The sequence below is a fragment of the Accipiter gentilis genome, chromosome 7 (genome assembly GCF_929443795.1).
Source record: "Accipiter gentilis chromosome 7, bAccGen1.1, whole genome shotgun sequence".
In the NCBI taxonomy this organism is placed as follows: Eukaryota; Metazoa; Chordata; class Aves; order Accipitriformes; family Accipitridae; genus Astur; species Astur gentilis.
The window spans coordinates 16,922,083-16,950,047 of NC_064886.1; the positions used below are offsets into that span (position 1 = coordinate 16,922,083).

Sequence of the window (27,965 nt, forward strand, 5' to 3'; positions counted from 1 at the left end):
TTACTGAGCCTTCCCCACTGCCGCGGCCGTGCTCTCCTGGCTCTGGGTACCGGCTGCTGAGGGCCACCGAACCAGCTGCATCTGGAATTGCACCGTCAGTGGCACCAGCTGGAGACCTCGACCCTCCTCCAGTTCAGCAGAGTCCTTGGTTTTTCTTTTTCCTGTGGAAAGAAGTAAATCTGTCACTGTCTTGACAGAGTAAATCACCCTAAACCAGCCGCGTGCAGGGGGGGAATGCCCACTGTGTTAGCACCGGCTTCCTGGGCCTTGAGGGAAAATCTATTTGAATATGAATTCAGGTAAGAAGCCCAAAACCCCATCTTTAAGCAGGCAATCGACCTGGATGGAACTTCGCTTTTTGTTGTTAAACTCCTCTCTAATTCCTAGGAAAAAAAGAAGGATGCAGAAATAAATCATTTCAAGGATCCTGGAAAATCAAGTGTGGGGCAAAATGAGACCTACGTGAGACTACTTCCGAAGACATCCTTCAATGTCTGGGCAAATTGTTTGCTCGAGACAAAGCTTGCTGCCTTTCCTCTTTGAGCCATCTGGAAGGGATCCCAATTCCTCTGAGAGGACTTATTATTTGTGTGCATTTGCCGACGGAGGGATGCAAATCAGCCTCAGCTCCCGGCTGTGAGAGTGCCAGTCCCTGCACAGCCTCACTGGATGCACGGCTGCAGCAGAGCGAGGCCTGGGAGCCGGCCTCCATGCCTCAGAGCATGGCCACTGCCGCAGCTCCAAGGTGGTACGTGGTACCCAGGGGATGAGCAAGTGCCAAACGGTGCAATCTGGTGACTCATGGAGCAGCCAGGGCTTGCAGACACTGCGTGCAGCGGCGCTTGAGCAGCCCACCTGCCACTTCAGCTGCAATCGGGGTGTAATTGTGAGTCATGAGTCACAGTGGAGTGCATGGCCATGGGACACTGCCGGCACTGGGTGTAGCCAGCTGTGGGGGCAGCTGATTTTTAGACACCATCTTTTTGAAATATGCACTCAGTGGCCTTGCTGTGCAGCTGGCCTGCCTCCACATCCACAGGCATAAGGGGATACCAAATTAAGCACGAGTCTCTAATCGCTCTGGGTTTCCTGCATCAGCAGCGGCTTTCTGTGCATGCAAAACCATCTCCAGCCACAGAACCCCCTGCAGAAAGGGTTCATTTTTGCTCAAGCTGAAGGGAAGACCTCCTCCATTCACACTGACCACAGGCCATGGGGTGGAAAGGAAGTAAAAAACACCACTGCTAAACTTAAGTTGTTTGACAGCAGGTCCCTGCTTCAGCAACAGTCTGACCTTATATTGCAAATGCACATCTTCTTGTGGGGAACAAAAATTCAAGGAGTTTTTTCTTCTTTTTAGGTAGCTGGGAAGGCCATCAGGCTTCCTCAAGCGCAGAAACAGCCTAGGACTGCAGCGCTCTGAGATCCTCCCCAAAGATGGGGCCCTCACCGTGGGTGGCAGGGTCCTGAAAAGCCTCCCAGAGCTCTTGGGGAAGGGGGTTAATTGCTCTCTTAAATTAGCGACTAAACCTGATGGCAGAGCGGGGACATGAGGCTCCTTTGGTAGCTCTGAGTGGTGCTGGGGAGGCCTGGCCCGCTCCATGCTCTCCTCAACCCATGAGCAGCTTTTCAGCATCGCCCTGCCACCCCTTCCCCACCCCCACCTTCCTCCTGCTCTTGCATCACCCCTCCAATGTGCTGGCACTGCTATTTTTGCAGTCAAAACAAGATTGCTGGAAAAATAACCTGCAAGAGGCAGGGTGAGGTTTGTCTCCGGTGGATTAAGCAACGCTGCTGGCTGAGCAGATTGTGACCTCTGCACTGGAGAGGCAGGGGACACCCGTCAGGGGTCAGGGTGGTCCCTTCATGAGTGACAGCAGATCCACGTCTGTTCCCAGCCCCACCATGAGCTGGCTGGGGCACCTGGCGCTCTCTGTGCATCTCATCTCTAAACCAGAAAGAACAAAAATCCCCTCTGCAAAGTGCTTTGAGATGTGAGCTGGAAATGGATGAGGACCTTATTATGCATCCCAGACAGCACTCCTCCCAGCTGTCTGTGCCAGCCCGCACCACCAGCCACATTTGGCAGCCGACACAGTGGGCAGCACATCTTTCACCCAAAAATCTGCTTTGCCCTTCTCCCCTGGCAGGCAGAGCTGGTAGGTGTGTGTCGCTCCCAGGACAGCCGTCAGCCCACCCTTGGTGCTTGTTCAGACACCAATTCAACAAGGTGTCCGGGCATGTGTCTAACCTTACAGCCCCTACAGTCAATGGGATGCATTCACAGCCTGAAGCTCAGGATATGAGTAAGCGCCCTGCTCAGCAGAGCTGGCAGCATGACAGGGACCTGTGGCTGCCTTCGGGCCGGGCACCGCTGTTGTTTGCTCTTGCACACACCACCCTCTGCCCAGCCAGCTCTAGTCTCTGTCACCTTTGGTAGATGCTGCGGTTTTCCAGCTGGACTGACTCTCTGCTTTTGGTTTTTTGCTCTTGCCTTTGCCTTTTTTCCTCTCCTGTGGAGAGAGATGTTTCCATAGTTAGACCATTTTAATTCACTGCCCGGATTCAGTCCTGTGACAGCCATCACCATCGGGGTTCTGTCACCAGGATTTAAAGGGCAAAGGAAAAGGGTGAGGGGAAGCAGGAGCACAGTGACAGGGCTGCTCAGAGAAGAGAATCCAGGAAATAGAAAGTGTCGGTACAGCTGGTGCATGTTGCCATGCCAAGGGAGAGAGAGCATCAGAGGAAGCACAAGCAGTTGCTTTTCACAGTCTCAGATGGAAAAATAAACTCATCTATTTTCTTAATCTTGGCCTATAAAAAGTAGCAGTACTCATCGCTAATATCAACATTAAATGACTATACCAGCAGTGATGGATGGTGCCTAGACAGGATTATTTCAGCCCCATTTTATGGAGAGGAGAACTGAGGGATGGACAGGATGGATGCCTGGGCCAGCTGCAGGGCAGGACATGCTGAACCCTAGCCTGCAGCGCTGCCCGTCCCTGGCAGCCCTGCCTCACCACCCTGCCCTGGGACATGCTCGTTACCTTCTCCTCCAGACTTGGTGGCTGCAGCAGCTGCTCAGTGATCAGGATCCCAAAGTCACACACAGTTGCCACCAGGTCCTCGGTGGCCAGCAGGGTCTCCAGGGTCACCCTCTGGGTGCCCAGGGTCCTCCGAATGGGAGGGTTGCTGCGGAGTTCACATGGCTTCTCCTTCTTTTTCTGCTTGTCCCTGGGCACTGGAACCTGCAGGGCACCAGCATGGGGACAAGCGTCAGCAGAGGGCTGGGGTCTCTTTATCAGACAGCAAGCAACCCCGACCCAGCCCCTTGCCCACCACTGCATCCAGACTGAGATGTGTGTAAAACCACTGCTGCCTTCCTCCCGTAGCAAGGGGGGACTTTGGCAAGAGGTCTGGCATGGAGGGGAGATTCTCTGACACACCAAACTGGCCCAGGAGAAAGGCCCTCATTCTCCCATTATTTTTTTTTGCAGCTCGGTGTTTGGACATCATTCTCTCCCAGCATCCTACCTTGGCACTGTCCTTTTGCAGACCCTGTCTTGCCTTCCCCTTCGTGACTGTATTTTCTTCTGGATCAGCATCAACAGGCCATGAGAGCACCTGCCCGGGGAGAGGAGCTGGTGCTGCAGCGGCTGGGATGCCCAAGGACCCTCGTCCGGGATCACTGGCGTCCCAGGCTGCCTCCCAGCAGGAACACTGCCGCTGCAGGGCCTCCCAGCAGCTCTTTCCCCTTTCATCCAGCTCTGCCACACACTCACCTTCTCCTCCATGACTGAGACAATCGTTCCACATGCCAGGTAGGACTTCAGGCCCACTAAGTCCTTGGCAGTGTGCTCCTTCCTGTAGCTGCAGTCGATGGTGTCTGCCCAGGGCTTTCCAGGGGTGACGAACACCTTTACTGTGCAGGGACACAAAAAAGCTCTGAGGACAGACCTCTCCTTCCCAAGGACAGGAAGGACCCCCGGGACATGAGCAGTGCCAATTCATTATCCATTAGTCTCAGCAACAGCCCAGCTGCAGCCAACCCTGTGAGGGATGTCCTGATGCTACCACATGCCAGGAAGAGCCCTAAGCCTGCCCTGAGCCATGAGGCAGGGGGTTTATAACTCCTCATTACCAGAGTGGGCCTTGGGGTCCTCCATGGCTGCAGGCTCCTGCTGGCACTTTGTTTCCCTCGTGTCCTGAACAGAGCTGTCCACATCCAAGGTGGCCGCTACGGGACGCTGATGGATTTTTGTTACCTGGAACAGAGAGGGATCTCTTGGCAAGGCATGTCTGGTTGTGTTTGCATCAGGACCAAGGGGCAGAGCTGCCTCCAAAATCCCATTCCCCAGCCCACCCTCATCATGGGAAGAAGGGGCGCCACCGCCAGGGAAGGGGTCTGCTGCAGCCAGCGGGAGGGGATGTGTGAACGCACTCCTACGTGCTGCAGCACTGGGCTCCCCGAGAGGGACAGGGAATGTGGGCAGCAGGGACTTGTCCTGCCAGATGTGGCCACGTGTGAGTTCTGTCCCCAGTACTGCTGCTGCCGCCCACGCCAGGTCCTTTACAAATGGTCTGGCTTCGCAGCCTGGAGGTGAAGTCCCCCTTGCTGTGGCCTGACACTGCCTGTTGCTTTCAACATCTCAGTTAAGCACAAACCTCATCCTCGATCTCTTCTCCCTCCACAAACTTGTACGTCACACAGTAGCTGTAGGTGATCACCGGAGCCTCAGAGCCAACCTCCAGCTGCTGACGAGTGCTGGGATCAGGGACTCCCTTGATTTCCCCAATGCTCACAACCACTTGTGCTTCGCTTCTGATCAGCTCTAAAAAGAAGACAATCTTGCTATGAAGCTGGAGCATGCTCCTTCCAGAGCGAGGAAGGCACAGAGCAAGCAGAAGCCTCCAGCACGCCGTGTCCCACCACCTGACATCCCTCCATGCCGCCCTGCACTAGCGCTGTAACAAGCCACTGCCACATGGGGTCAGTCCAAAGCCACGCAAACATCTCCTGGCTTGGTTGCTTTGCCTCCCTGGTTAACGTTTTAGACTCCAAAAAGCATGTCCAGCGCATAAACTCATTGAGCAGGGGCCATCAAGAGGGGCTTCCCATCCCCGGGTGTCCCCAGCCCTCTGCTCTTGTCCCACTCGGGGATGTGCCACGCTGCAGGGGTGGCACTGCTTCATGCAGACAGTGCAGCACCCATGTGAGCATCTTCCTTGTGGACATGTTCCTCTTTCAGCAGCTCAAGAGGGAAATGCACGGTCTGAAACCAGAGGGTGTCTAGGAAGCGAAGACGGGGGCCGGCCATGACGCTGAGACAGTGCTAGGACTAGGTTGTTCTTGCAATCTTTGGACCTAAGGCTAAACCCACCTCAATTGTAATTACACTGTTACAGGGTCCTCTGCCTGTCTCCCCACTTGTACTAATGGGGTAAAAAGGCACCAAGAAAGATCTCCATTTGAGGAGAGGCAAGAAGGAAGACAATACTGCATCCAGAGTTTGCCCTGAGGACTCCTAGCTCAACCATGATGAAACCACCTTCTGACTCATGGGGTCAGCACGGACAGGTTCAAAGGCAAAGGCTCACCTGGCTGTCTCGCCAAACCCTGGAACTGGTGCCTCTCCTCAGGCCCTATGTGGATGTCATCGAGGATAGAAAGCCTGGGCAGGCTGTCCACAAGGAAGCCTCTGTAAGTGGGAATGAGAGCCAGCGGATTCCCTTGGAGCAGCAGGATGCGGAGCTTCTGCAGGCTGGACAGCTGGGAGACCAGCCCCAGCAGATCTGTGAAGTTGTTAAAGCTCAGGTCAAGGGAGACAAGATTTGGCCTAAGAAGAGAATCCAGAGAAGAAGGTTAGGCAAACAGCACCTATCTGAGGATAGAGAGCTACTAACCTGGGTCAAAAAAAAAAGGAAACAAAAATTGTGTTTCCCCAGCACAAAGTTTGGGTCAAACTGGGGAATCCAATAGTACAATCTCAAGAAGCCAATTCCTGAGCTGTATGGTCCATTGCAGCCTGCCCCACAACCCAAAATCATGTTTCTTTAGCATCCATTAGCCACCCGACTGCATCATTCAGTGATGCAACCTAAGCTTTAGATCCTTCCCAGGGCAGACTCCCAGCAGGGCCTTTGGGAATGGCATGGAAAAAGGAAACTGCCCAGGGACAGGGGAACTGTGGTGAGCAGGGTGTCAAGGCAGTTCCCCAGGTGATCTCCCCATTCCACACCTTGGCCACGGACCAAGACAACCTCTGAGCATGAGACAGAAGACAGCAAATGGAGACAGACTGCTCTGCACAGGCAGGGGACACAGAGCAAAGAAACAACCCTGCTGAAGGGCTGTAATTTCCTAACAGGGGGCATTTTGATGGCTTGAGGTCACCTGTTCACAGCTGCCCACCTCCCTTTCAGGAGCCCATGTTCAGCCTGTGGCATTACCAGAAGGCCGCAGTGAGGTACTTGTCCTCCGAAGGGCCGCACAGCCTGTTGTATCCAAGCCCCAAGTGCTGGAGCTCCGGAGGAGGCTGAGCGCACAGGTCCTGCAGATCAGCCACAACATTGCAACAAAGCTCCAGGACCTGGCCAGGACAGAGGGAACAGCAAACACCCTTTGCAATGAGCTGTTCCTGGCACTCCCTTGAGCTGTTCAGCTTGCATTGCGTTCCCAGACAGGACCTCCTTCCCCATCCTGCTGCACGGCATCATCACTCACTCACCTTCAGTGTCCGGGGAAGGTTGGCCGAGGTTATCCTACTGATCTGGTTGGTACTGAGGATGAGCTCCTCCAGCTGCTGTAACTGCAACAGACCCTCGTCAACCTCCTCCACCTGCAGAGAGTTGGGTTTGGCCAATGTGACCCTGGGCCACCTTGTGGCCCAGGGTGACATGAACATGTAGTGTTGATCCACATGACATACGTGTAACACAGATCAGTGCAACACACTGGGTGGGGGGACCAGTAGGTCTACCCCAGCTGCAACAGTGGCATCTGGGAAGATGCTGGGACAGCGAAGGTGTCCTTTTCCCAGGATATTTTCCCTCCCAACAGGAAGACATGGTTTCCTGGACTGAAGATGGGTAGCTTTACAGGCACCAGCAGCTGCACTTACTCCCTTGCCAACGATCCGCAGGGACCTGAGGACCTGGAAGATGTTGGAGCCATGAACGAGCTCGGGTGCCAGCACAGCCATTTCCCGCAGGTGCTGGTCCTGGGGGCTGCAGTCCGGCAGCAAGGCCCAGGGGCTGTGCCGGTCGCTCAGCAGCTCCATCAGCACATCGGGGCTCTCCTCACCCAGCGGCACGGTCTCCTCCTGCCTGGCTGGGTCTGTCCCCAGCCCCAGCTGGCCTCCACAGGGGTTCGTGCATGCATTGAAGCGGGACTTGTTCTGCAGAGAGGGAGAGCAGAGAAGCAGTTAAGAACCCTGCAGACCACAGACCCCCTGCCGTGTCCCACAGCTGTGCCCCCCTGGTCCCCTACCCAGCTGCCAATGCCACAGGGGAAGTCCTGCAGACCCATGTGCCGCAGGTGCTCCCAAAAAGCAGCTGAAACGCTGCAGCAGCCGGGCGTTGCCATTCAGCCCCAGCCTGGCAGAGAATTCCCTGGCTTGGCAGCACGCGTCCCTGTCGCTAGGAGATGGCGGGGACACATACGCACTGGGGACCGGGGACCAAGCTCTGCAAGCGGGGCCATGGACTGAGCCTAGGATGGCACCGAGCTCCCTAGGCTGGGAATAAATGCCTGGTTTTCTGGATCTCCCCCTGGGTTCTGGGGCCTGCTCCCCACCAGGGAAAGAGCGGGTGGCCTCGTACAGCATTTGCAGGGTGCAGCATCAGGACTGTCCCCTGGACAAGGGTCTGTGGCATGGCATTTGCCATTTCACTTATCTACATCCTGAGTGTCACTCAGGTTTCAGGGAGGAAGCAGTCAGGTTCTCAGTAAGCTGTAAAAGTGCTGTTCACTGGCGTGGAGGGCACCGCCGCCACAGTAGCGTGAGGCCATCGGAAAACATAGTTCACAGCTAAAAATAACGGCTCTTATACTTGGAAAAAGTAGATGAGCCTGAGGCACAAAAGCCATCTATCTTAGGTCAGATTCAGGTCTCCACGCTCTGAGGTTTATTTGCTTTTTCCAGCGATAGGTATTGAGGCAATGGCTATAAATTCCATTTTAGGGAGACTACAGAGCAGCCTGTGTCAGCAAAATTTCACCAGATGAATTGCAGATGCTCTGCAGCATCTGGTGGTTACATGGTGGAAAGCTGAACTTCCACTCGGGTTGGGTTTTACAGGACAGATGCTTATCTGCTACCCTATCAGCTCAGCAGCTTATCACAGCTGTGTACAGATAGGAAAGGATATGCAGAGCATGCATACGCCAAGAGATAGTGGCATGCCATGGAGTGGAATAACCAGGCAAGCTGCTACCCTCAGTTCAGTAGAAAATTAAGTCAAATCTTCTAAAAATCTTTGAAAGAGTGTTACTGGTGGTTGAATCGTGTTTCGTGGAAAAGCCAAGCTGTAAGAATGCTGCTTCTCTTATTTCTATCACTGTTACAAATAGTTGGGCCCCATTGCCATCAATGCTGCACAAATCGATGTTACCTGCTCTAGGAGAAAGACTGGCTGCAATTCCTTGTCTGTCCTCCCTGGCTGTATCCATCTGGGGCAGCTGGAAGGGGACTGGCAGTGCCCGGTGCCCAATCGTCTCTTGTATGTGCAAGCTCACATACCTTCCACACATCTTGCAATGCACTGTGGGGCAATTACCAGCTGAATCTCTGTGCTTTTTTGGTGCTTGCAAACAAGCAACCTGCCAAGATCACCCTTCTACCTGAAAGGAGCCATCTGTATCCATCATTGTCTTTGTAGGGATGTTCCTAAAGGCCACCCTGCACAAAGAAACATCTCTCCCCCTCTCTCTCTCCATTTTAACCCCAAATCATAATAAAACCCTCAAATTAAAAAAAGTGTCTGCCAGAACTGTCCTTTTCTGGTTCTCTTCCAGCACTCTGCTGTACTGTCTGCTGCCTCATACCATAGGCCATGATAATTCATTCTCTTTCTTTGCATTATTTAGCACCTGGGAACATGGGTTGTGCAAGAAGAAATGCATCCCTGTGGGATGGCTGCATCCCTCTGCTTGGCTGTCCAGAGCTCCCTTGCAGCACAGTGGCAGAACCACATTCGGTTTGTGAATCTCCATTATTGTGGCTTCAGGCAAACAACTGAGGCCTGAAGTTACAGGCTGGTGGGACCCCAGTGCAACATAGTACAAGAGAAGCGTCCATTCCCATTTCAAGCCTTGGGAATCAGTTCAGCCAAGAGAACAGTCCTTGTACCAGTCCCAGGCACTCCAGAGGAGCTCACATGCACACCAAGCTTTTTATTTTCAGAGTCAGATTATTTCACATAGAAAACAAAACTGATTACTTTGACACCAAGATGTTGTTCCCTAAAAGTTTTCTGGTGACTTGACACACATTCATCTTTGAATCTATGACTACCTTTCAGGTGTATCTTTTATCACAGAGGTGGGAAGTACAAGTGCGTATGTGTCACTTGGCATTTTCACAAAAGTATGTTCATAGGGGTTTTCTCTGCCCTCCTTTCTGTCCTAGCCCATCAGTAGTCCTGCAGGTCCTCTTCTGATCACAGCCTCATACTTGTAAATCCTAGGAGCAATTTTTCTCTGGTTTTGTGTGTATGGGAATTTCCTACATTTAGTTACTGGAAACAGAAAATAGCCTCAGGGAAGCTACAGAGACGGGCAACAGAGATGGGGAGGTGGGGCCCTGGACATCCTCTGCTGGGTTATGCGATAGGGCCACACCTCGGGGACAAGGTCTTACAGACATCCAGCAAAAGGATTTATATGTTGACCTGGAGGCCTGGCCTGCCTTGCACACGAGCCCCTCATGGCTTTTTCACTCCCTGCATTAGCCCACTCTTACACTGAGTCTGCAGGAGAAGGTTGCTGGCTTTGGGTATCAATAATGTGCTTGCATGTTCCAACCATGTTTTTTAAAAAAAACAACAACAGAGTTTTATGTTCTAAATCCTACATTTTAGAGAGCCCAAGGATTTAGATGGGATGGCTAAGATGGGATGGCTAAGCCAAGTGTCCTGAGCTCCTAGTCAAACAGATGATACAGGACACCATCTGTGTCAGTCTGAAACTGCATCTAGATCATAATCAGTGAAGACGCATTTGAACTAACTTTTGATGTAATCTTTCAAAAAAGAAAAAACCCCAAACTAGCACCCACAAAAAAAAAAAAAAACCATGGAGGAGCCACTGACGCAAAACTCCACAGTACTTAAATGCAGCTTGGCTGTCCACATCTACAGCACTCCAGACAACAAGCAGCTTGAACACCAACATTCAGCTAGCTTTCAGCCAAGTCAACTGCTCTCCATGCCTGCCATGAAACGCCGAGCAGGTGGGTCTGACTTAATGTTGCTATGCATTGTAAGGCTGCATTGGTTGATGTTCATTGCTAGCTCAGCCACTTAATGTCTATATGCCTCAGAAATTTAGCATGCTGCGCGATATCAGAAAGTTTTGCAAAAGTGATGTAGAGGTTTGAGACTGATCGTTGTATTTTTTTTTTTCTTTCCCCTCTTCATTTGAAATCAGAGATCAACAGGTTTGCAATCTTCCTCTTCTGTTCATTGGTTCCTTTGGCCTCCTTGGCACCAACAGCCACCTCAGAAGAAAGCAAATCTACTACAGGACAGAGACAGAAGCATTTTACTACCAGAATAAAGCCCTTAGCATCAGTGATAGAAAAGCAAGTGACTACCTTGTTTAAAAACTACGTAAGTGTACTATCTTGCATTTGTTGTGTCTATGTCTGTGGAGAAATCTCTCAAATTATTATAAAACACTAAAAAGACTGTCAGAAAAGAAATATTTGGGTTAGGAACAGTCTCTTCTCTGTATTCCATACAAGAAGGAAAGCATTTACCTTGCATTACTGTAGGGCAGTTTGGGAGCAATGTCTAGGACAGCTGGGGAAAGCTTGGGCAACTTTGCCTCAGCTAACTGCTAGCTCTGATCTTCCAGACTAAATGCGTTGCTCCTTCTCAGTCTCCCGAGTCATGTTGGGCTTGAAACAGGCATCTTTTTGGAGGAAACTAGTCACATCACTGGTAACATGGATAGAATCGCCTTGCTTTTCAGTCTGATCCTAGTACTAGAGCAGTCAGGAGCACTTCTGCCAAAAATCCTGCTCACCCATCCTTTCCTTGGAGATGGTAAAATGTGCACTGAACCCAAGTGTTTATGTTTCAGACAAATTTTGATTCTGGGGAACGTGTTCCCAAGAGCACGTTGATAAAAACCAACGTAAACGTTTCCCCTGAATTCATTCTTGAAATCAAAACCATCTCTGCTGAAACAGATGAAAATATGCTCAGGCCAAAGCAAATCTCTTGCATGAGTAAATTTTGCCCATATGGCGAAGATAAAAAAGAAAAGAGTTTAAAAAGCTGAAAAAAAAGCAAGCAGCAAGCAGGGTATTAAGATAGAAAGTACTGCACAATCACAGCCACCGATAGTGTGCAATACCTATTCGATAAAAGGAGCGTAGGTGTTAATACAGCTATTGAACAATAACAAAAAACCCCCCAAGCACGCACAAACTGAAAGACAGGTGTGTATGCACCTAGACATTCAAACGTGAAGTGACTACTAGGAAAGATGTAAATGAAAAAGACTGATAATTTCTCTCTCCTCTTCCTCCCCTACAGAATGCATGTAGCTCTCTAATGCCCAAAACTGACAGCTGGCTAACTGCTGACTCCCAGGCCAAAGACATGGTGAAGCAAATACCCGAATGCCCAGCTTTTGACGCAGACTGCTGCTTTTTCCACATTTTTTACAACATTTTGCAAAACCTGAGAAGCGATATGGAAATAATCTGTGGTGAGTTTTTAACTCAGCTTGTCGATGCAAATATCAATCAGCTAAATGCGACATTGAGTGAACGAGCTGGGCATTACAACTGCAAGAATGAAGACCTTCTGCAGATGGATCGTAGCCCGGTCCAGAGGATGAAAACGGCAGAGAAGAAGACATACATCTGGTGGGTTTTACAGAGATACGAACAACTTATGCGAAAGACAACAAAAATGTACTCCTCAGCAGAAATGTAACACATCAGGATGAAAAAATAACTTTAAGATACTAGACTCGGCTAAATGTGACCTATCAGTAGTTATGTGATCGGTTTGATGCCAGGAACAACATTGATAATGTACTTGCTATTCTACATATTATAACTATATGATCTAGTTTAATTTAATATTTAAAGGGTGAATGTCTTAAGTTATTGATTGTATTTATTATAAAATTATTTATACTGTTTTATTTGCAACAGCATATAAAAAGGATGGAGTAATATAAGTCAGGGTGTTTTAATTAACCAATCATGACATAAATAAGCAAACAGGAAAGCATGATTTCAGTAATTTTTCATGTTATTTATATTTTTACCTTGCAATTATTTTTCAAAAGAAAAGTTGGTTGTCAGTAGACTGATTTTGTACCTCTCTCTGCTAGTGAATTGTATTTATTAATTTATATAATACATCTATTTTTATAAATTTATTTAAGCAATTATATAGTTTATATATATTTATTCAGATTTTTAACTTTTATATTTTGATACTGAAAGGGACGAATGATTTATTTGCTACTTAGTAGGTGAATGGTTTTACTCATTTTCTGCCATTATATTTGGATAGAACCTGGAATTTAATTAAAATGAGATTAAAGAAAAGTAATATTGCTGGATTCTCTTTTAACTGTGTAATAATTTTTTTTACAATATTTTTTGCACTGAAAACCTAGTGTTTTATTAAAAAGCAAATTGAACTAGTTGTTTCTGGTCCTTATGTTAAAAGTACTAGAAACAGCACATATTCTCCTTTCCCATCCATTTTTATTCATAGACATGAAGCAGTTTTGTTTCTTAAGTTCCTAACTGTTTTCTCATTTGGATCCACCAGTAGGTAAATTGCTTTCTAATCAGCCCCCACTTCTGAAGGCTGAATTATTGCGGCTTCTTCAACATAGCTCCAGAGTCTGGTTTAGATTTACAGGTTTTCATGGTTCATGGCCAGCACCAGCTTTGCTGGAAACATGCTGGATTAGCTCAGACACAACCACCACACCAAAATGTGGCTGAGCTAATTACCGCTCCTGGAGCTGGTAGCAGAGCAAAGACACTCAAATGGTCTAGGAGCAATAGGACTTGTCATATAGTTGTTTTTCTTTTATTTCATATCAAGTCCTGATTATCCCAAATAACGGGAAGGTTAATAATAATAACACAATTATTTTAGTCTAAATTACCATACAAAGCTCAAGCCAGTCTAAGCATTACAATCAGTTCCAAAATAAACATTATTTCTCTATTAAAAAAATCAGTTCCAAAAATTAACATTATCTATCTATGTAGAAAAAAAAAATATTAATTGAAACACCTACTTAAAACACAAGTAAAGGCTTACTCCTCTTTCTGCTGCCATCCCCCAAGTTCATTGATGGTGGTCCACACCAGCACACAGCCCTGTGCAGGGTTGACTTTGCTCAAGAGTACTCACATTTGTGCTCTGAATGTCCAGGGAATTGCAGCTGGATTGAACCCCTGCATCCCAGTGGCACCAGTGCACCTTCTCCGCTCTGTGAAAAGCCCAAGAGGAGCTGGAGCAAGGGATTTTGCTACCAGTTCATCTCCCCCATCCTCCTTTCAAATGCTCTCAATGCAAAATACATCAGTGTCCAACTCGCCCTTGTGCTGTGGTGGTTCTTCAAGATGGTGCCATTAGTCCCGACCCCGCTGTAGCTCCTTCCTCCTCCCATTGCTGGAGAACTGGCCCTGTTCTACCCACACTTCTCTAGGAAGAGTGGCTTCTTGACATCAACGGAGTCACTGCCAGTCCCCAAAAAGCACCAGTTGGGGCCAGGGCGGGGGGTGTTCCTAGAAAAGTATTCTAGTTTCTCCAAGAGGAACAGGGGGGACCAAGCTCCTTGCTGGAGCCGGGGAAGAATTCCTCCCAAATGGAATCAATTTCAGACACCACTATGGAGGCGTCACATAGTGCTGACAGGCAGAAGGATGGGGACAGATCTGAGACTGTTACTGTGGTTTCTGACGTTAACACAAGTAGCACAACTCTCTCTGTTAGTGGCATATCGGCACGCCCTGAATTCAAAGAATGTTTTAATAAACCACCTCTCTGACCTGTGTGAGCTTCGTGCAAGCATGGCGAGTCCAAAGGTGGGTATTTGCTCATGCCTTCTGCATCATAAAGTCAACTACCAGTCCTGGAAGTCTCAGTGCTAACCCCTATGGGGTAACACTGGTGGCTGGGGCACACTCTCAAATTACTCTGCTTAGTTCCAGTTCTACCAATTTTTCCAGGGTCCAAAAGGTGCAGTTCCAACCTCATATCCTTAATTTTTAATAGAGAAAGAAGAGCGAATGGAAAAGGATCACTGACTGTGGATGTGCTTATTCCCAAGGCAGAAGCAACATCTGCTGACCTTATCAGGTAGGGTCAGCAAACCACTACAAGCAGAAAGACATTTACATCTGAGGGCTCAGACATCACCATTTCCAATGGTTGACACAAACCACTTAAACCTTGCTGAACCAGAGAATTATACAGGGCCACTCCCTGTGGTTTTCTCTGTCATGCACATGTTTTCTTTCACCTTCCGAATATGTAAATAGCTAAATGAAAGTGTTTGCCTTGGAAAAGGAAACAGATTTCCTCAGAAGTTCAAACAAGATGTTAAAGTGAGTCAGATGGTCTGACCCAATTCATGTAATGGGAGGAGCAACCTGAAAAAGAGCAGCATTGTTCTTCCCCGTGGGGGCACAAAATTGTGCTGCCAGCCCTGCAGACTCAGCTCCCCTCAAGAGTCTGAGCTCATGCACGCAGGATGCACACTTAAAGTAGGGAGACACAGGCTTATGCAAAACTGTGGCAAGCTGCTGTCCTCACACGTGCTTGAAAGAGAGTAGTGCTTTGCCACAAGCGTTCGGGATGCAGCAAGGCAGGCTGGCTGATACCAGAACATCAAACTTCAAAGGGCTGAGGTCAGGAAGCGATGACCAGCACCTCACTGAATAGTCAGAATGAGAGTGCAAGACAGAAACAGTGACTGCAGATAGTCTGATGCACAGTGACACACCTGTATCACTAAAGCACTTCTGACATCTGCATTATGCTCATTTCTGCAAGCTCCTATAGCAAACAGCCACTGATGTTGGAGAGTTTATTTAGGTTCTGTAGGCAGCCTATGCATGTGTGGCTGCTCAGGTACTGTCCTTTTGTCTATCCTGATATGGTTGGTTCCCTTTCAACCTCAGCCACATGTAAAGGCTTCCTTGAAAAGCTCTTCCCACTTCTCTGAGAAGATGGGGCAGCTTCAGAAAAGGGAGGGATATTAAACAGGTGAGAGTCACGTGTTGGATGACTGACCTTGGTCTGCACAGTAAGGAGAAGAATTGAGAACGAACACCAGCTCTAATGCAGAGGTGGTTGTATGGCTTCCTTCGCAAGAGATTGTCTAGACCTCTGCTGCTCACGCCCGAGGCAGGGTGCTCAAAAGCTCACCCTGAAGCCCAGAGATTCTCAAAAGATGACACGAGCATTCACAAAGAGAAAGGCTCAGACAAGTCACTCCCAAGAGGAGAAGGCTGCCAGTCCCAGACAGATCTGCAGACCTGTAGCTTTCCTGCCTGGTGCAGGATGGTCAGGGCTCAGATAAATCCTCCTCAGCCCTGAAAGGCTGGAAGTTGGGGGATATGCCTGCACCACACCGTGCATCTCTGCTGTGATAATGAGGAGGTCACCAGCAAAGCTTTCTTGACAAGCAGTTCCCCACTTACCCTGATTGAAAATGTAGCTGTTGGCTTTCAAGGCCTATGAGGAATTTACAGTTGAGATGGAGGAGTCACAGATGGGCTTTGTAAGAAGGGTCACAAAAGGGCAGGCAGCAGCAGGACTTAGCGATGTGATGAGTCTAGTCTTTGTGGGTTTGTTTCCATTTTGTGATGGAAAGGTGTTGGGGTTTGTGATACACACACCTTGTTCCAAGATAGGAACATGTTAAACATCTCTCTGGATGGCAACACGAACTATTCTGTATCTGCACACAGGGAACTCCCCCAACACCCAACTATTCATTGTCTGCCCACCTCCTGGTGATTAGGACACTCAGGAGGAGAAAGTCCTCAGTGGTAAGAATAGGCATAGAAGAACTCCTAAGGGTAAATACGGGTTAAAAAAATAAAATAATAAAAATCTAGTGAGCATTGCTTACCATTCTTTTACATATAGAGAGCTCTGAGCTGTTTGCCTGTTGAAGTACCAATTCCCTTACAACAGTGATTTCATTTGGTGTAATTTCCATAGAGAAATGTAGGTCCACTTCTTAGCACTGTTCACAGTTTAGCAGAATCAGCCACAAAAATAAGCCATTTCAATAACTGTCCTTTGGCGTATCAGCTACAGTTATACCAGCCTCACTGAAATTGCCACAAAATCAGTAGTAAAGAAACAGCGCTCTTCAGCCACAGCTTCCTCCCAGAGAAGTTTGATAGCATCACTGCAGTAACATTTGCATTTGTATGCTTGGTTAAGAGTGAAGTCAGGCTGAAGTCTTGGTTTATCGCTGTTCAAATAGCAGTGAAGAATCACTGCCTTCTACCAAAATGCTTTATGTGAGATTAAGCTAGAGATATTAAAAAAAATTAAATGCAAACACAAATGCCATACCTTCTCCTGGAACCACAGACCTGACTCATCAAAAGTTCTCATAAGCTATATTAAGTCAAAGCCACCAATCACAAGGATGAGATTAACCAGCATCAACTCTTGTGCAATGATTTTAAAATAAAATCCCTCTTTTCACTCATCTATTACCTTTCACTTCAACTAGAGCCTCAGTCACCCAGTGCTGCTTCCACTAGGCAAGAAAATCCAATATAGCAATGAGGTGACAACTGAAGCACAGAGAGCTGAAGTGTCCTACCAGGGAAAAAACAAAAATCAGTCATTAAAGGCAAAGATGAAATGCTATTTGTTTCATTTTTTAAATGGACTTAAGCAGCTCAATGCCTAACACTGACATCAATTCCATGGGAATACCATGTTATCCAATCTCAGTGCTGGTCTGTGCCGTCCACCGTCCAAGCACTATGTTAGCCAAGAGCCACAAATCCAAGCCTGCAAGAAAATAAGATCAGAAGGGCTCAAGGCATTGGTGCAGCCCCTACAGGCTTAAGAGTTGTACCTTTCTTGGAGAAGTACCAGGACTACCTTTGAATTACCAGCCTTTTAGAACTAGGTGCAGAAATAAATAGATGTTTGCCTGCTTAGTTTTGTCAAAAGAGCTTGCTCTCACTGTTGTACTTAATATAATTAACAATAATAAGGGCCTGATCACTGTAGGAACACATCAGAAGGTCAATACGTTTGGAAAATTGTTATGCAAAATGTGGAAGAGCAGGCTCACTGGTTATTTAGGGTGAAGAAACATGTACAGTCTGAAGACACCTGGAATTGTGGAGATTACACTTTAACCCACCTGTTCATTTCCAGTCTCTAAGCTGCTTCAGAGAAGGGGAGCAGAATTGACTACAGAGGGTAATTTTCAATTTTTACTAATCTGGCTAACGTTTAGCCTGGTGAGACAGGCAACAACCCAGCACAGAGCAAATACAGCCCGGTGGCCAATGCATGAGATAAAGAAATCACTCGTAAGCTCCATGTAAGCTCAGAGTGAGCTGATTCTTTCAGACAAGAAGGGCCCAAGGGACACCAAGTTCCTTAAAAGGGAATCCAAGCTTCAAAAGATCAACAGAGAATATTTGCCTTGCAATGGGAAAGCCAAACACACAGATCCCAAAGGGGTGTATCTTCAGCACTGCTAATAGGGAAATGAGCCCTTATCGCCTTTCAGAGTTGCAAAAAGGATGGCAAGTGCTGTCCTAGTCCAGGAACAATTCCGCTTACATTTCCCCATATCACGTTAGAAAATAAAGGCATTACAACCAGTTTCTTCCAAAAAATAACCTTTATTGTTTTGGTTGTAAATATAAAAAATGCATTGCACAATTTAACAGACCTACTGAAAAGTGCTACATATCAACAGCACAACAGAAGTTGTGTCATGCAACAGAACAGGAAACCTAGGCAAAGCAAGAGCACAACCTGAAGTCCTCATACCTCCAAGCTTCTTTTTTTTTTTTGCCTTTTTTTAACAAGAATGAACTCCATTCACTTTAAACACATTTAAATACAAGATTAGAAGAAGAAAAAGAGCAATTTATTCATTGTATTGTTAATTAAAAGGCTTGCTCCTAACATTGATATCTTTTGATTCAAAACCTTATTCATGTTGGAAAAGTTCAGACATAAAAGCAGTTTAGATAGTGGCTAGAAAATTACTTCTATTATATACCTAAAATGTGTTTCTTTGTAACTGAACCAAGTTTTACGGATCAATCTACAACTCCGCACTATCACTTCTGCTCTAACACAGTAAATGAGCATGAAATCCAACTAAGAATGAAACAAAAGGAAACTTGAGGCCTTAACTGATGTTGTGGGAACAATATTGGGGCCCTATAAAAGAAAAAAAACCCAAACCAAATGATCTCCTCTGAAACTCAATTGTATAAATTGAGGAGGAGTATCAGGAAAACTCCTGTTGTCTCACTTAATCAAAAAAACTCATAAGAGTCATCAACAGTTGTCCATAGTCCTCTGAGATTGGTATGACTGAATCCCTAAAGCACCTAAACCAGGTATCATCAGCCTTTGGATTTTGGGTGTTTTTCTATGCAGTAAAGGTGGAAAGGAACCAGAAAAGAAAGAAAAAGGTCAAAATAGTTAACAACCCATTCTATATTCAGCAGTATCTTCTAGTTGGCAACATCGAGGCCAGAATTATCCACTCCAGAAACACAGAAAGTGAAATAGCTTTCAAATAATTTGTATTACAAAAGCATTATCTTACTGAATGTTTTTGCAGTGAGCTTCCCTCTAATGCTCTTTAAACTGCTCTTCAGTTTTTTTAAAAAAAGCAAACAAAACAAAATTTACCTGCCCCTGTCACCTCTACCACACATGCATACACATACACACACACACACTCTCTCAAGGGAATGTAAAAAAACCCTGAAGACACAAAGTAAAGGGATGCTATTTTTCAATGCAATTTGACAGCCCTTCGTCTTTTCAAGCCATTCCAGACTTAGAGATTTAAGCATTTGCATATTTACTGGGTTTCTGTCAAAGTTCTAGTATGACAGTACATACACGTGTGCATATGTGCTTGTGTACATGGGAGTGGAGGATGGTGAAGTCAGCAGGAAAGACGCAATTTTTTCCATACATACACAAATTTTTTCACAACCTCAGTTTCAAAGGGACACAGTAATGCCACACAGATAAAATCCTCTTAAAACCCAGGGAAGCCCCACTTTGTCAATTCACTGAATTTTCCACATTGCACTGTATGAGGAGGAAGAATGTATGATTTAAGATAAATCAAATGCATACAGGATGCCAAGATCTAAGGCACAGATGGAAACATTCTAGTAAGTCTCCCTTCAAGGAAGGCTTCCCAAGGCGTCTAGAAAAGCACAGAAGAACATGCCCATCAGGTCAAATGATATTAATTAAGAATCCTTTGGTTTTGTGCAGAGATCAGACTGTCAAGATGAAGCACGCACTTGTGTCTGTTCCTACTACTCATTAACTCCTTCAACTCTAGTTTGCTCCTGGACTTCCGTCACTTATTCCTCCTGCTAACAGGGAGCATGATACAAGCCTAATAACTATACCAGATAACACACAAGTTCTCCAAAACTTGTGTTTGGGGTGGGAGCCATCTACAACATACTGATTAATAGAATTCAAGGTCACAAGGAGCCACTAGACAATCTCAGTTTGACTTTGTGCATATCACAGTCCATAAACATTTTATCTAGCCATTCCCTTATTGAGTGAAATATATTGGATTTGACTGAATATGACTTGTATTCAATTATATGGGGATTCTTTACAAAGTTCAGCACCAATTCACTGAAGACAGGTGTGCATCATCTGTAATTCTGTGTAGAGTATAGGCACTGTGTGTTTTGTTTGCTTAAGTATACTTTGGTGACACTGAGGAAATTAGACCACTTAAATTAGGGGAGAAAGTGTTACCAATTTTTTTTTTTTTTTTTTAACAAATACGGTATTTAGACTCCTCAATGAATAAGAAAGACAAGACTAAGGAGTTCAAATATAAACCAAAGTGGAAAACTATGCAGGAATTAATACATACGTGATCAATCTCTTTTCATACCAATCCTCAGTACTTCCACTGTGCAGATGTGAGACATCATACAGCTTTTTTTCCTCCTGTGTTTCCAAATGAAGTGAAATCACACCCCTCACAAGGTTGACTGATAAGAGAAAAGAATTCTGATTTGCAATAATAGGATGAGAAAAATACACTGAATCACTGCTTCAAAGAGCAACCACATCGTTTCTGGTAATTGCACTACGTGGAAAGTTTCTTTTCACTTTTCATTCTCTCCCTCCTACACTCTTGCCTAAGTAAGCTTTTTGATATAAATTTTTTCTCTTTACTATGTTAAGATTTGCAGTCTTTTAATAGTGCCATGAGCTTGTTTCTCCACCACAAATTATTAAAATAAGCACTTTACCTCCAACTGTAAACAGCTCATGGTGCAAAGAGCAGGATGATTTTTGCATCCACATCCAGATAAAAACTGCTAATGGACAAAACTTTTAGCAGTTCAGTCACATTACCCCTTCTTATTCCTGTAAGGTCCCTTTCAGCTTCCAATCCATTCAGTGAGATCTGAGATGTTAGGATTTAAGCTTAGAAGTTATCAGAATTCCCTGGGCTCTGAAGTATGCCTGTAGCACACTTTGCTTGTTGAGACAAAACTCTAATGTCATTGATACTAGTAATGGTAAAAATCAAGCACAATCACTGCCTGACAAGCAGGAGACCACACTGCAGGGGAGGCATTACAGAATCTGTTCATCTGAAAAGTACAGCAAAAACACAAGTGGGTCTTTCTTGGACAATTTGCCTACTGATTTCTTTCTAGAAAACCGGATACATATTTTTAACATGCAAATACGCATGTAGATATCTATGCATCTCAATGAGATAGCCCAGTAAAGAAAGAACTTGAGGGACGCTCCCCAGCTAATGACAGTGTTAAATGACTTCACTGGAATCAAGTTCACAATCAACGATAAAAATGGGAGGATTTAAAGCACTGATTTAAAAAAGAATTTACGCTTAGTCAACGCTTTTTATCCAGATGCATCCCAAATAATACTGCTTAATTGATTACAACATTATGTATGAAAGACCTAGATACAGGTCCCCCCAGAAAATCTACTCACTATTTAATTACTATGACAACCTTTATACACTATTTCAACAAACAATTCTTTAGCTGAGGCCTGGATTTTTGTTGGTTCTGTCACAGGGACACAGGTTTTCACATGTACCACAAACTTCAAATGATGTCAGATCTATCTACTGTAAAAAAAAAAAAAAAAAAAGAAAGAAAAAAAAGAAAAAACAGAGCATCTCCTCATTTGTCTGCACAGCTACAGAAAGACATGTTGGTACTTAGATCATGCCATTTGTCTTCCTCTTAGGTTCCTTCCCCCCCAGCAGTCCCCTTTAGCCCCCAACTCCTCAACTCACAGTACCTCTGCTCAGGAAGAGGGCCCTGGGGTTAACGTTTAATGCTTTCTTTTTGCTACAGTCCTGCTCCAACATAAGTGAACTCTGCAATGAAAGCCATTAGCTGCAAAATCTTAGGACAAAGAAGAAAGAAAAATACTCCCCATGCTTAGTCCTACTCCCCAAGCCTATTGTTTCTTTTTAAACTTAGGCCCACCAAGTGGAGAAGACCAGGGACAACACTGATAAAAACTACAGCTTCCGAAGGAGAACCTACTGACCCCATTTCAGCATGTGAATGCCCAAATGTTTTAGCTGCTCCTCTTTTTAGCACTGTGATAGCCTGCTAATCACCTCGAGGCAGCCTGCCTTTGAAATTGGAGGAAAACTACTCACGGGAGGTACCAGAGAAACATTACCCACAGTTTGCATAGCTCTTAAGAATCAGAATCAAGTAAGGAGTGAAATTACAAGGGTCATAAAATAACTCCAGACTGCGAACAATCAGCCAGAATGAATATCCCAGTGCTGCCTCAGGATGGACAGACTATCACTGATGTAACCAGACTAAGTTTATCTGCAGCAGAGTACAGTACTTGCTAAGACTGTCACAGAAGAATGTTATGCAGTATTTTGGGTTTTAAACATATTTTTATATGTTTTATAATTAATGTTGAACATAACCTTCCCATACTGACCAAATTTAGCTGTCCTTCACGTTTTTCAGACAGAAGGCAAAAAGAACAAGCAAAAAAGATGAAGCAAAGAACTGACTACAAATCCACATGGTTTGATACAGTTTTTGAGATAAAAAAGCCAATTTCTTAACATTACAAACTCAATTCTTGTCTCTGAAGCATTATTACGTTTATCTATGCATGTGTTTTATATGCATATATTTTATGAGGAAGGTAGCTGAACTCTGCAGAGTGCAAGAAAACAGTTCGCAGATTAAATGGGTATGAAATTGATGTATCTATCCTAATTGCAGAGTCTATGCAATCTAAAACTGCTTTCTTGCACTTACTGCACAGCCCGCTACTCACTTGCAATGGCTGTGTCAGGAAAAAGAATAAAAATCAGCTACTTTATTTGCTAGAAAATAAAGCATCTCTTGAAACTGATCACATGCAATGATACACTCATTAAAATAAAAATACACAAAACACGGCCTGAGATTTTAATTCTAGTATTTTTGCCACAAGTTGACATCATTGACGGATTCTTCTTCTCCTTTGGTTTTTAATATGATCCTGTTTAACAATTTTCACTATTCAAGTAAAACAAATGGAACTGAATATCAGAAAACAAAATAAAAAGCACATTTTGTTTCATGAAATTGAAAGTATATTTCCCCTTGAAGAAAACATCCCTTGGTGTACAAGACTTACACTTCAGAAAACTTAGTACTTGAAGCTGTTTCATAGAAATATGTTTGTTGCATATAGATGCATGCTGCATTGATGGAGATATATTGCTGCCTGCAGGACTCAAACCTGCTAAATTTACCTGAGCTTGGTGTTTTCTCACTTAACGGAGTACAGCACAGCACTGAAGAGGAATCAAAACGTTATGACAACGTTGCATCATACTTCCACATATTCTGAAGGCAGAGCCAGATGCCCTGAACAATGTCTCAGGTGATGGAGAGAATTCTTTCTAAAGTGCACCAACTGAAAGGAGACCAGGCTACTAGACTGGCAGGTTCTCCACACCTTGTATAAGCAACTCATTGTCTTTGGTTGTTAGGTTTCACCAACTGTTTTGTTCATCTTGATAACTGCCTCAGCGGCTTGCTCTGGCAGGCACGATGGATCCGACAGAATTGAGGTGGTTGTACTTAGATGCCGGAGGGTATTCAGCACCACTACAAAAAAAAGTCAGAAAAGCATCAAGAAAAGCCATTAGTCTGACTGCAAACAGATCCATGCAGGATAGTGTGCAGGTACTGCAAGGCTGTTAGGCCTGACAGAATTATGGAAATACTTCTGAAAAACAGGCACTCCTCCACACACAGCGAGAGCAATAAACAGAGATGTGCAAGAACTCTGCCCAGGGAACAAGGAATGGAGATCTAGGACTTTTAAAAAAAAAGAACAAACACGCCTATTTCTTCTACAAGAGAGTACCACTTGGCAATTGTAACTGCAAATATAAATACGCGCTGAATTGCAAGGGGGAAAGATTGAGCAATCATGCCCAAACAGAAAGTCATTCCAAAATGGAATACAGATCTCTGAAGTCTTCCTTCATAATGAGATATATATCACACTGCCAAACTTACTCCAACTAGAGCAGAGTATTTGAAATTTAAATACAGCTTGAGACCTTTTAAATTCTGGTATCTATATACAGCAATTTAGGGTTTTTTTCTGTTCAGTGTTAAGCATACAACCAAGTGTCTTCACAGTCAAAAAGGGTTCTTCTTTTTCTACTGAGATAATAAAAAGGAACTGGAAGTCATACTCAGCATCATGTGCTTTCTTTGTCATCCTCTGACTTTCAAGAAATGGTATTATATATGGACTCACTTTCTATGATCTAGAATAACTGCTGGATAGAACTTTACTTACTTGGCCTCAGAACAGGAAGAGAACAGTGCTGATCCAACCAGGCCATTGCAGTTTGATTCAGATCCTTAAAGCTTGTTGTGGAAACCATCCTATTGAAGGACTCAAACAACGGCTTAATAATAATGCTGAACTGCAATCATCAAATGTTAAGGAAGACAACACAGGAGGAGTTCAAAACATTCTATGGCAAAGGCTACTACAGCTCAGTCTGCAGAGAAAACAATAGACTTCTAAATGGACTTCAGCTACTAGAGGGATTGTAACATTTAAAAAAATATTTTTTGAAATCTGTAACACTAAGACAAAGGAAAAAACTGAACCTCAGTCCCTAGTGATACTCATTGTTTTTTGCAAAATTCCTGTACACTCACTTGATCTACAAACCAGCTGCATGCTGTGGCACTGCAAGCACATGAGTATCTGAAACTTCTACATACATGTAAAACATTCAATTTTTTCATCGCCACCTTTTTCATATAACAGTGATGCTTTCATAGCAAAAGGATATAGAAGCTTTAGGGTAGGCACATCACTTACCACCACAGCATGCTACAGATGCATCCAAGGTGGGGTACCTGGATGAGTCTTGCCTGGCAATAGCGAGTCTAGCACAGGTCAACAGTGCAAGTATTCAGCCAATTTCCCAGGCAGATTTTTCAGCAAACACTCAAGCTCTCTGCTACTGCAGCTAAACAAAGACCTCAAAGTACGTAAGTATATTTTCAGAGATGCTTAATGGCAGGGCAAGGATTCCCACAGCAATGACCAGACTTGCTGATCTGCATCTATGTGGACCAGAACGGTAGCAAGCTGCGGAGTATCTGGCTTTTCTTTTGGCTCTCTATCATCACAGCTTGGAAGGATAGACCTGGCGTTGGCAATAACCTTCCTGGCAGAAAAGGAGCAGACAAAATCCTTAGCCTGTAGTGTATTAAAACGTACAGAGTACCACCACAAGCCTCAGCTGGCCCCAGCTCCCAGGCTTTCAGATGACATTTCCTGGACTGATCACCATATTTGAACTCAAAACAGCTTGTTATAACATCACCACAATAATTCACCAAGCAGATTCCAGCTTACAGGTACCTTTATTTCAGAAGCTGGTTGGACAATAAACTCATCTGAAGGCTCAGATTCTGTGGTTTTACCATGTTACTCCAGATGGGATTTTATGACCACAGTCAGCAGCATGTGAGAACATGGCCCAAATCAACCTCAGCATAGTCATGTGCCCCCATCTTTCTCACTGTGGCTGACAATCAAGATAAATCTAACAATTGCATGGAATACTTGAGGGGATTTGCATACCCTTACAGACTTTTACAGAGTGACTGGAGGAACAGTATGGGTATTATTCTATTGATATTCTAATATTCAAGAGTATTCTATTCTTGGGTTATCTCTAGTAGCTCAAGACCAGATTACTCATTTCCCTCCTATATGCAACAGAAACTATGGTATTTTCATATTTGTAATGAACTGCCCTTCTCTCTCTTACAGTCATTTCATAAGGAGGAGATTTTTTTTTATTATTATTAATTATTATCATCATCATCACTCTCCCGTGGACTTTGTCAGCTTTTACCGCAAGACATTCTGAAATATGTCAGCATGCATTAAGGATTCAATCCAGCTGTTAGAACAACTGTTCCATCACAGTTACATCCTGACTTGTAAAGGGAAGTTTGGGAACATTACTTTGCCATCAACCTTCTCTTTCACCAACTACAAAAGCCTTTGCCTTTCCCCAAACACTACAAAACCTAGCTACCCAAAATTGCATCTTCATCCGTGATAACCTCTGACACTTTCTAGAAGTGTCTCACTTCCAAATTGTGGAGCTATTTAACATTTTGGAGCAGCATAAAACAAACATACTATGCAATCAGCAAACACGTGTAGGACTGTCTTTAAATAATTATTTTCCTTGTTATATTAAAGACCTCTACTTTCGTAATTCACTTGAACTTGTTCCAGAGTTAATAGTGCTGTAGAATCCAGAGGTTCAACAGTGGCACCGGCTCTAAGTTATCAGAGACTGTGTGAGACCTTGCTAAGAATCGTTTCCTAAAAGGATGCTGAAAAGAAGAGTGTCTTTCTAGGGCCAACATAAACCAGAGAACACCAAAGAAAGCACTTTCACATATCAAAGTATTAAAAATGCTGTACTTCATGCATGCACAAACATGCACATATATACTTATGTTATCCAGGTAGTTATAGAGAGAAATAAACAGCACAGACATACAAAATATAAAGTGCAAATAGCTAGCTATATGAACATATGAAGTTTAATGGGGGAAGGGAAGGTAAACACTACTGCTCATTGCTAATTACAAATATCCCCAAACTGATTCAAGCTAATAATGTTTGATCCAAACTAGATAAGTCTATACAGCACAGCACAAATGTAGCTAACTTGGTTTCATTCAGTTTATGTTTTTCTGCCTCCTGCATTATCATTCGCTTACAAGCACAGCTGCTAGCATTGGAGAAGCAAACAGAGACTAAGTTGATTCACCATTGTAACAAAAGACAATCAGAAAAATAAAAAAAGAAAAAAGAAAAAAAAAGATAAATGTGGAAGCTTTTAACACTGCCATTGCAACAGCTTCAGTAATTATTTGTAATAATTTCTTTTTCCTCCTGAAATCTTTGTTATTCTCTGTGCAGTTTTTCCAGAAGACTATAAGAGCTACAGTTGCAGAAGTAGTCCATTAAACTTTTCTTGCAGTTTAATAACCCACCAGGAAAACCTTGCCTTTGTATTGCGTTTTACTTTCAAGGTACCTCCCTTCAAGTTCTGCCTCACAACAGCCTATAAGGCAATGATTTATATCCGTATACAGATGTGAATGAAAACTGAGGACATAAGTTATTTAAATAACTTGGCTTAAAGTCACATCAGAATCCAGAGTTCTTGGCTGTAAATATATCAGTACCAAACCTAAAGTTCAGCAGGTTGATATAAAAGGATACAATCCAAAACTTCCAGTTCTGCAGGGTCCTGCTTCTCACATACTCATCAAACATCCTCCTCATGTGGTCAAATCTCTGCCATGTTACAGGAACTCCGGTAGCAGGGAGCTGCTGTTGACAAGAACTGAAAAGATGTTCTGAGGTCAGAATCCCCACCAAAACGTACACACTTCTCTTCCAGACTAAATTAAAGCAAGAGTAAAGTGTGTATCCCCCATATCCCTGACCAAGGTGGCTTCCCAGTGTATGACCCTCCCCCGAATGTAATTGTTACAGCCAGGAATACATACTGTTTTCTCATCAGTTTTGTCTATATTCACACAGCAAAGCGATTTCTCAAGCTGCTACACACTTCTTACTACAAGCAACAAAACTGAAAACGAAGTATAACATAGAACAAAGTAGGTTTTGGCATCCAATTAGAAAAAGGCATATTAAGAGTCAAGGAAAAATTTAGAGAGTTACTCCTGAGCGATGTTACAGAAGAAAATGTTACAGAGATTCTTAAGAAACAGATCAATTTAAAATACAACCAGAAATCATCATACTTTTAAAGAAAAATAAAAATATTTTGATTTGCTGATAAGTCTAACGTAATGCCTAAGCCTAACACTTCTGTAGATGGAAGAAAAACTACTGGGGTTCTCAAC

The 27,965-nt window shown here is 44.6% G+C and overlaps 2 protein-coding genes across 4 annotated transcripts in view; both read right to left on the reverse strand.

The window, feature by feature from the left end:
* LRRC43 (leucine rich repeat containing 43) lies at window positions 1–20,439 on the reverse strand. Its single transcript, XM_049804220.1, has 12 exons — window positions 20,372–20,439; window positions 7,125–7,400; window positions 6,732–6,842; window positions 6,454–6,593; window positions 5,602–5,840; window positions 4,669–4,835; window positions 4,145–4,268; window positions 3,786–3,925; window positions 3,538–3,627; window positions 3,051–3,251; window positions 2,432–2,513; window positions 1–161 (listed from the first exon to the last, which is right to left on the reverse strand). Exons 2-12 carry the CDS (start codon window positions 7,281–7,283, stop codon window positions 1–3), a joined length of 1,614 nt encoding a protein of 537 aa, XP_049660177.1. The 5' UTR covers window positions 7,284–7,400; window positions 20,372–20,439.
* The window catches only part of MLXIP (MLX interacting protein), a 53,833-nt gene continuing 43,958 nt past the window's right edge, over window positions 18,091–27,965 (reverse strand). For 2 of the 3 annotated variants that reach the window (XM_049804219.1, XM_049804218.1), the window contains 3 exons: window positions 27,316–27,439; window positions 24,337–24,466; window positions 18,091–23,630 (listed from right to left, as the gene is read on the reverse strand). In XM_049804219.1, the coding sequence (XP_049660176.1) occupies window positions 23,509–23,630; window positions 24,337–24,466; window positions 27,316–27,439 (376 nt within the window). In that variant the 3' untranslated portion in view covers window positions 18,091–23,508. The remainder of the gene's footprint in view (window positions 23,631–24,336; window positions 24,467–27,315; window positions 27,440–27,965) is intronic. The other variant, XR_007506598.1, reaches the window with a different exon arrangement.